Below are 10,089 nucleotides of genomic sequence, written 5' to 3' on the forward strand. Positions count from 1 at the left end.
GGTGGCTCCTAAAGGAGCCGTTTTTAATGATCTGCAGTGCATCGTCGAACGCTCAACCATGCAGGAGTTTCCCTTGTACCGCATTGCAGGGTAAATGAACTGTTTTTAATTCAGGCAGGAACTTCAGGGCGCTGGAGCAACAAGATCTTCTGTCCCGTAATTGCAAAATTGCCATATCTCGCGAAAGAGGTACTGTTTCTGTTCTTCACTTAATCCCTCAGGACTGATCTCTGATGGGAGCGCAGATTCAGGTGGCAACATAGTGCGGTTCTTCAAGAGCATCAAGGATTGATCTGGAGAATTACTGAATTCTTTGAAATAAAGTTTTCCTGGCTCGTCTTTGAAAAATCTGAAGTGATGGTATTTTTTTCTGTGTGGAAGTTTGATGAAGTATCACTCGAGATACGAGGACCAGTTGAACACAGGCACAATGACTCTTCCATCATGTGTGCCAACCAGCTGGGATTCATTGATTCCAACGGTGCTGGACGTATCCACCATGTCGGCAAACTCGTAAAGAGAAGAAACAAAGTTCACTTTATACACTCTCTTGATGAGTCCGAAGCAGCGATCCGGTCCAAATTTAGTATGCCCAGCAATAAGAAAAGAATAATTAAAAGATTCGTGGAGCTTAAGGATTGTTCTCCACGATAAATACCAGATAAAATAATTACAAGTTTTTGTTTTGTCCTGAACAGTTGTCAGCGTGAAGATGTACCCGAGTCTCACCAAGTCCGTGGTTTGGAAAGCAATGATGCATGTAACTGATAGTAGTGTTAGCTCCTTTGCCAACGGCACTTGCTTCGTCATTCAAATAATTCACCTGTCTAGGAATCGCCTAGCACATGACACCAAAAATTCCACATTTGCGAGGGGTCTTAAAATAAACATGGGTCCCGGTTGCATTGGATTGCTGGAAATATGGATTAGCTGCGCGAAATCAAACGAGTAATGCATTGTAATGTCGAGGGTACAGACTCCATGTTGTTGATCCAAGTCAACTCTTCCTTCAATTTCTTCAAAAATTATTTTCGCTTCTTGGCAGACCCTTTTATACAAATCTCTTTCTGTTTGCACACAGTTCAAATGTTCTTGCTGAACCAGGACCCATTGAATCTTTTCCCCGTCCGGAGGGTTGGCAGATTGAACCAGTTTAGATGTATTTTGCTGGCAAGTTATACACAGATCGGACATAGGCTTCGCAACAACGATAGACGGGTGAAACTCCTGCCACAGGTTGATAAATTTAGTGTAGCAAAAGGATTGCTTTTCTGTTTCCTCACATACTTTTTTGTACTCGCACCACACAGACATTTTGGTTTCAATTGAAGATAACAGCTAGATGTCATCATTCTTGAAACCAGGGATCCTGCTAGGTAGAAGTACGGCATTTTCCTCAACGAAATTGCTCAGGAAGTTCTTCACTTCTTCGGTCATGGACTGTGGAACAGCGTTGTGTGGTAGTCTCTTTCGGTTCCCATGGACCCTTAAAGATACACCGTTTTCTTTGTAATGTTCTTTCAGTCTACGGAATCGGGAATAAGTGATCCCATAGAGGTTTAAAAACATATCTTTGCAGATGGTTCTTGACTGAAAGCTAAAACTACAAACATCGTTTTCTCTTCTCTCCAACTACTTCTATACTTCTAAATGCTTGGATGTTAGCCAGTATGACTAAATGCAGTTCGCCATGGGTTAGCTCCAGACAGTTGTTTAGATTCGCGAGCACAGTGTCCTCCGAGAACTGACGCGAACACAGCCAACTTTTCGGGCCCTTACTGCACGCGCATCCAGATTGCAAAAACTGCTTTACTTTCGCAACGACTTCTCCTGTTTCAATTAAATCTTCACCATCAATCATAGCCATTTTGTGGTTTCCTCGAACAACTGCAATTGCCGGTTTGATTGAGTTTCGGTTCGGTTTCCTTCTATTAAAATGAACTGAACATTAAAAGACATGATTGGTTGTCAAACATGTTGCGTTACCATGTCAACTGTACCACATGCAAATTTTTGTAAAGTTTAGACGTCACGCATTGATAAGTAGATAACGCGTGTTTTGAATAACACAGAAATTATTTTTCACTCCCTTCCTCGCTTTACCGGATGCGCAGATCAACTTTCGAACCCTATTATTTTATCACATTTTACATTAGAAGTTTGTGATTATATGATCATGGAGGAGGCCGTCATAGCTTTACGGTACCTGCAGAAAGACCCGGCGTTTACGCTTTTGAGGGTCACTTGTACCGTTCAGCCGCACACTGTTAACCGTTCATAAATAATTAGCCATTCAGCCATTCATTCTAGCCGTTCCAAAATATACATTAGTCCTTTCAGGCTATCCATTTTAAATTTAATTTTGAAACAGCGCAGCCATCCGTTCACTATCCGCTCAGTAGTTTACCGTTGGATATTTTTGTTTGACCGGTTGCAGACTCCTAACCGAACAGTAAATAGGCGAGTTTACGGCTTTGCTAGGATTCTTTAACGGGTAGGACGAATTTTCCCCACGGCTTTTCGCAACGGCTTTTCTCAGCGCTTTCAATGGGTAAGGGAAAAAAACCAAATGGCTTTTTCTAACGTTTCCAACGGTTTGGGAGAAAATTTCCCAACGGCTTTTTTCAACGCCTTCAACGGGTAAAGAAAAAAACCCAACGGCTTTTCCAATGCCTTCAATGCTTTCATCAACGCCTCCAATGGGTACCCAACGGGTAACCAACTGCCTTAGCCGTTCAACGGAAAACCGTTAGTGTACGTTTTCACGTGAGAGGTCACAAATGTCTAGCCTCAGACTGAATGAGAGGTTAGACATGAAAAATCTCTTATTTTGAGTGACATGAGTTTATTCCGACGTGCCAGAAAATGTGTTTCAAAACGTGTTGGAAACTTGGTATTCAGAATGATACCGCTTGTTTCAAACTTCTAACAAATTATTAAAGCTATTGTTTGGTGAAGTACCCACAAAAAAGTAGCTTCACCGGAAATCTTTGCCAACCAATGCAGCAAAACATCAACAACTCGCTGGGTCACTCAAGGGTCCGGAGAGAGATCCCTGATGGGACCCAGGATGATGAAGCTTCGGACAACTCACCAAGTACGGAAGCGATGCAGACAAACTCACAAGGAAGCTGTTGGCTTGCTCTTTGATGATGAAGATTACATGGTTCAAAGTCGGCAAAATTCCAAAACATTCACTGTAATTTAAGCCCTGTTTGCACCCCCAACCAATATGGCGCCAAAAACCATGAAAAGGTCCGTTGGGAAGATATCCAGGGGTTTCAGTAAATTTTGAAGTAGGCAGCTGGTTTAAGTCGAGTAGCCAACTCATCCCCCAGTAAATTTTGAAATCTGCAAGCTCTGAAATACGATTTCCAGTGTTCTGGGTACCAAATTGAGTACAAAGGTAAAGGAAGATTTCTTATCAACAGCCACACTGATTGTGCAATTAAGAGCATTCTTTTGATAATTTCCAGCGAAGAAAGATTTGCAGGCCTTCTGACAGGGTGCGGAAAAAAAAATTAAAATTGTGGGCTATTTTGGAGGCCAATTGTGTGGGACAAAATGTCAATTGTGCGGGAAATTGTGCAGGATTGCGCAATCTTGCAAACATCGTGTTCTCCTTGTCTACCTTTTCTTTAACCATATCAACGTGAAATTCCTGCTGTAATGGCTGACTTACCTCTAAATTTTACTTCGAATGATTTTTATATTATTGACTGAAGTTTAGAACCTATTTAAAACTGATGTTATGTTTGTTGAAGCAATCGAATGTTCTAAACAAAACCACTCGAGGAAATTGCCCCAGAAAACCTAGCGAGCCTCTAATGTACGTCATGTATATCTAAATAGTCTGTATCAGTCACTAATTGTGTAACCCATTCGACGAGTTGTTCGCTGAAAGCGTGGAAATACTAGAGTGTTTTCAAGGTAAATAGTCTGAAAATAGCCTAAATATATTCTAGATCTCCTGATACTCAATAGAAAAACGCGTTTTGATTAACATTTTTAGTAGATAAGTCCGTATTGTGCGATATTGTGCGGGTTTTACCGAATTGTGCGGTTCCGCACCCGCGCACCCTGTCAGAAGGCCTGGATTTGGAAAACCATTTCAAAAGGAAAATTAATAATTTAAACGTTCTATGACCTTTTGACAACGTCATGTCCTCATTACTACCAACTTCAACCTGCCGTGAATGGCAAAATTTCTTGCATGTTTTTTCAAGCGTGAATGGAAACATTTTGGTTTGTCTAGACAAACCGCAATAATTAATTTTTGTTCGGTCAACCTGAGCATGACTGTTCTGTCGAACAACCTGTTTTGCATAAAACGTCTTGGTTATTGTTTGTGGACATAACTAAACCTAATTGTAATAAAATGCAACGGTTGGTCTAAGCAAAAATGCAGAAAAAGGTTACCTGTTCACTGTAGCTCCAGGAAGGCAGTATCAAATCTGACAATTATTTTGAAATTGAGGTTTAACAAAAGTACATGAAGTCCATCAAAACCGAATTTTACTTCAGGTTTGAAGCAATCCTTCAATTAATTAATTATTTAGGGGAAAAAGTAACCCACTTCTCTGAGCAAAATAGCAGACGGCCGACTGTCGGTGCTTCTTGAAACACCTGGATATAGTTGACGTCACTATTGCCATCAATGTGCCAACCAGACCTTCACTAACCGACTCCAAACAAAGAGTCCTTTGTTCCTGTGGTTGGCACATTTGAATAATAACGAAAGCAATGTTTGTAAACAGGTATCTTCTACATCCTGATTTCAAACTATTTACGATATTAATTCTTCTAGGAGATAATTCTGAAAACCCAATTCTGAAAACGAAATGAAGGCGCTTCTCACGAGATGAGTAAAAGTTAAAAATAGCATACACAGCCGCTTCAGTAAACATGAAAAGGCTGGTTTCGATTCAAATCAATCGAACATTTTGAACAGTTGCACGTAGTTTTTCACTTACCCAACGAATATTTCCAAAGAATCCTCCGTACAGTTCGGCATGGTACCGAGTATGGACAGGGTTATGAACTCTAGAATTATTCTCAGACCAGGATTAAGAACGATATTGTATTCACAAACCATGTTGTTCCCATATGATTCCGACGTGTTGAAACTAGGAGAATGGAGCGTTCCTTGAGGTTCATTATAATACCGTCGTGGACAAGAGGATGAAAGGACAAGGTGTTCGAAGGAAAGTGTTGATATCAACACAAGGATTCTTTTCAACATCATCTATACAGCACAGACGACAAAGAAGAAAACGGATGACTTGTTTTTTTTCTAGTTCAGAAAGGAGTGTTCTTCCCGATCCAGTCTCCTCTCTCTTCCAATTCTAGTTGGAAATTCTTGGAAATGGCAACGGATGACGCAACGGATAGAAACCCATAGAACCCAGACGTACCCAGAGTCATCGAGCTTTTTGGTCAGCGGGTGACCTCTGGGATAATGGACTTGAACTATTTTTTTGATTGGTCGCATAACAATGGCAGTCTGACAGGAAGTCGGTAAGTAATTCGGAAACCCCAGAATTTAAAAGGGAAATTCAATGTTTAAAACTAGTTTCAGTGCTCTACAGTACCCGAAGAAAAACCTCTAGGAGCAAGGAGATAACCAACAACAAACTCAACCAACATATGATGCCGGGACCGGGAATCCAACCCGGGCTACATTGGTGGAAGGCACATTGGAGGAGCATATACAACTACATACTAAATACGTAATATTTAAAGATATACTCATTATAAAGAAAAACCGCTGTACAAATGCGGCCATGGATTCTCTTTTAAAACCAGTAAACTCAGTGGTACGGATAAAATCGGGTAGAGCATTCCGCAACTTAGCTGATACGTAAGAAAAAAGAACTAAGAAACACAACTGGTTGATCTAGGTTTATTGAGGGACAGAATGTAATTTTCGCAAATATCGTGCCTAAAAAGAGGATGACAGAGAAAACGTACTTTTCATATAAGCAGGAAAACCCCCCTAAAAAAAAGGAAAAAAAAGAAAAGAAAACATACTTTTATAACGAATATGCGGGGATTTTGAATGCGCTTATTGCATAGAGATGTAGAGTTTAACTTTAGTAGTAAGAGAACAGGTAATCTGCAAATATAAATCTGGTTTTTCTCTTATTTACATTATTATACCGTTCCTTTGACGCGAGGATCACAGCGAAAAAAGCACAAATTTGTCGTGAATTTTCTATGACAAAAATTTGTTCAGAAATCAAAAGTCTACGTTAACTGCACACATCAGGGTTACTGCTTCAGTAGTATCTGACTAGACATCGTCTTCTCACCTTTTCCTCCGGCCGCGGCTCAGTCATTTGATGAGGGCCAGTCTCGTGCTTCTCAAGTTGCCTCCTTCATAGCCAAAAGAATTCTGGGTAATTCTGCCATTCCATGACAAGGGAAGACACCTGATTGTAATTTCATAGATCTTTTTATCATTGAAGTGTCGGGTCACCCAGTCCTACCAGCAAAATACAGGCTCGATTGAGGTTTTTTGCTTTCAAAACTTGCCCAAATAGCCCTTATTCACGATAGCCGCCATGTTGGTTTTCAACTTGTCATGCAAATTAGCCATGTGTTATGCTAGGGGGGCAAACATTGGAATAAAGGCAAATTGCTGAAAATCGGCTCGTCGAAATATTGAATTAACATTGCTAAAAGTACATTTTAGAATTTAGAATTAAGTACCTTTTACAATAATATTATATCTTTTGATTGCCTCCGACATTTTGACTTTCTACTTCGTTATCTGCTCAATTTTCGCTAAAAGATCATCGAAGTAACTTGTGTACGCCTTCTATTTTACTCCTTAGGTGATAAACATTCAATGAACGTGAAACAAGTCATCTGTGTGGCTAAGATGTTCGTTATAACCTCTCGAAATTGTGTTGTTTGCCCCCTCAGAAGTGTGTAGCTAATTTGCATGATAAAGGCAAATCCAATATGGCGGCTATCGTGAATAAGGTCTATTGTATCGGTAGGTGGTGGAATTCGTCACAGAAAGGCTAGAGAGACAAGTTCACTCGTTAACCGCCATGTTTACAACAGAGCATTTTAGGTGTCCCAGTCTGCGTGAAACCATCTCTCACCTCTGGCTCGAGAAGAGCAGACACGCGCGCTTCTTACCTTACGAGTTTTATATGCCTCATTCCTTGTAACTGAACCAGCATCTTAATTTCTATGTATCGGAGAGCCAAAAAATTTACGCATGCGCGGACGGAATCTTTGAACAAGAGGGAAAAACGCAGTACCTCCAGACACCGGCGCTGGAGCGTCGTACCAAACGAGTCATCCCGGGATTTCGGCCCGTGCGATCGCTTTTGGACGCAGTTGGCCCTTCGCTGCTTTCTGCTACCGACCTTGCCTCCCGGTACGGCATTGAGGGAGAGATATGTCGGCCCCTAAACCATATGTGACAAATCCCACGCCTACTCACAGCTCCAAACCGCCCTTGTCAATTTAACGTAAGAATTTGATGGCTTAAATATACAAGGGAAAAGTCATTTTATCTGACATGTGGTAAGCACTGAAGGTCGCAGATTACAAAGTGTGCGCACGCGCCCTACTAAAGTTAACATACATACATGCGTGCGTAAACTTTATTTCATCTCGAATTTCAGACTAACTACAAGAGCTAATTCAAATGATCCGTGGGGTATGAACATTTGTTTTATTTTTACGAAGAAGAAAAATTAGAAAAATGTAATTCGACTGTTTTTATGACGTGGTATGCCTGTGGCATCCCACTTAATAAACACCACATTGCTGATTCACAACCGATGGCTTGATTTCTTTGGGTTGATTTTACCCCAATTTTTTATAGTTATATGTTAATGCTTACATTTATATTGTAGTTATTTAAAGCGTTGTGTGAGCAGGATCGAGAAAGAACGCAAAACAAATTCGGAAAACTCTTACCAACTTCTGAAGAGAAATTTGTTTTCCGCTTTTTAATTTTTTATTGTTTTGTCTATCATCGTGGTGCCGATGCCGTTTTTCTCGATGCGAAGTTTTCATGTCTTTCATGTCTTTCCGAGCGATCTTGAGATTTGAATTACTAACGATTGATGTATCTTCTTATAACTGATGGCACATTTCCGTCACCGGTATCCTCCGTTCCACATTGTACGAAAGCGATCGTAAAACGCTTGGAAAATTGGTTCCTCGAATATTGAATTTAACGCGCTTTCCTGGTTAATTTCTTATGTTGTTTCCCTACCAACTTGCGGAAATAAGGCATTTTTATTTTCATCTAAATGTTAGCGATTTATGGACGATTCAAAATTTGACCAAAATCGCTTCAGGAGCACCCAACGTTAATTTTCGGAAAATATCTGTTTGGAGGACGATCTGAGACTTCGGAACGTTTCTTGTAAAATAATTATCTTGCTTACCTGCCTGTCCTAGGATTTCCGAACATCCAAAAAATGGTATAATTGCCCATTTTTAAAGGATTTTTACCCTAAAAAGCTCACCTAGAATTTTCGGGAGCCCTTTTTGTGACTGAAATTTGCGAAAAGGTTTTTGATCCCTATAATTTTCAGATCTCTAGCCTTTCAGCTAGGAAATCCGAACAGATGAAAGAATTTTAGGGGATAAAAATATGCCTATATCTACCGTTTAAATACTAAAATGCGTTTAAGAATGCTATGTCTAAGTGGTTTTGAACTATATTCTCATTGGGTGCTCCTGTCGCTTTCATCCCTTGTCTATTTCTATACTGTTAGTGAATGTTAATGACCACTAGTGACAAGCCCACAGTCATTTATTGTATGCGCTTTTGTTTCGCGGATAGGATTTCAACGGCAGCGTAACACGGACGTTGGTATGCCTTTTTTTAAATCACGTACGACGATTCAAATCAACAAGATTGATTCGCGCTGCAATTGTACGGTGAATCTAACTAATCTAAACGGTCAAATAGGATTCCTCTGATCCCTGTGGGCGGAACTGAGCTTCGAGTAACGAAGGATGCTTTCCATTTGCTTTGTTTGTTTTGCTTCATTTGCTTTGAAAATATAATTGTGGTATAAACAATTACACGATGGCAAGCTCTTTTTTCAAATGCACGAAGCAACTGAATATTATCGCTACCTCTAAATTATTACATTTCCAATAATGATAGGTTCTCAAATCGAGAGAGACTGTCAAACGGAAGGAAAAAAACCAATGGCTCGCATCAATCGAAAGAAAGAGAGTGCGTCAAAAGATAGTCCGGAATCTCTCAACTACAACTTAAAACTTAATTTAACGCATTGAATGCCTCTTAAACCGCTCCCCATAAACGAGTAAAATCGTGTGGCGTTAGACAGAGTAAAAGCTATGAAGTCTCACTCGCATGAGTCAATATTAAGTGTCAACTGCATTTTTAATTATCCCTGGGAGACTAATTAGAGACACTGTACAAAAATCAAATCAAATCGACTGTGATTACAGTGGTTTTCAATAGAGTGTCGAAAGTAATTGGCAAATTGCTTTGGTTTTGCATTACTTCAATCATTGATTGATTCAAAGTTCTCGTGCTACTTTTTCAACCAAATGAATCAGAAGTCAAACCAAAACCAATCGTGGCGCGTCCACATTTTCCCGCGTTTTGTGTCGGCTACGTGTAATTACTTCAAGTTTTGATTGGTTTACTGGATTGTCTACGTCCTTTTTGATTGGCCAAAGTAATTACTTTGGTTTTGGTTTTACGACACTCGATTGAAACTCGCTCTAAGGACGGTGCCTACTAATTCAAAGGCATTTTTGCGCGGTTTGCTGAAAATACGCGGGAAAAACAGATCTTAACTTAAGAAGTGTTATTGAAATCCAAAAAGAAAATTGGGGGTAACCACTCATTTTTCGAAGATAATTAATCAACAATATCTGTAAAAAGCTCTAAAATACAAAGCAATGTATGGTCTTCTTTTCCAAATTGAAGCTTGATCACTTGCTACCTAAGTTCATCTTTCTCTGCATATTTTTAAACCGCGCAAAAAAATCCCTGTATTAATAAGCACCATCCCTTGGCCAATCCGAGTATCTCGAGATGCACAGAAGGTATGTGCAATAACAATAGTGGGC

At 40.0% G+C, this 10,089-nt stretch overlaps 1 protein-coding gene and 1 pseudogene across 1 annotated transcript in view; both read right to left on the reverse strand.

Annotated features, from left to right (window-relative positions):
- The window catches only part of LOC138036109 (bone morphogenetic protein 1-like), a 33,750-nt gene extending 28,290 nt beyond the window's left edge, over nt 1–5,460 (reverse strand). The window contains exon 1 of the mRNA XM_068882467.1: nt 4,974–5,460. Within this exon, the coding sequence (XP_068738568.1) occupies nt 4,974–5,245 (272 nt within the window). The 5' untranslated portion in view covers nt 5,246–5,460. The remainder of the gene's footprint in view (nt 1–4,973) is intronic.
- Nucleotides 124–1,531, reverse strand: LOC138036104 (uncharacterized; annotated as a pseudogene).
- Nucleotides 5,461–10,089: the final 4,629 nt, after the last annotated feature.

Source organism: Montipora capricornis, unplaced genomic scaffold (genome assembly GCF_036669925.1).
Source record: "Montipora capricornis isolate CH-2021 unplaced genomic scaffold, ASM3666992v2 scaffold_459, whole genome shotgun sequence".
Classification (NCBI taxonomy): domain Eukaryota; kingdom Metazoa; phylum Cnidaria; class Anthozoa; order Scleractinia; family Acroporidae; genus Montipora; species Montipora capricornis.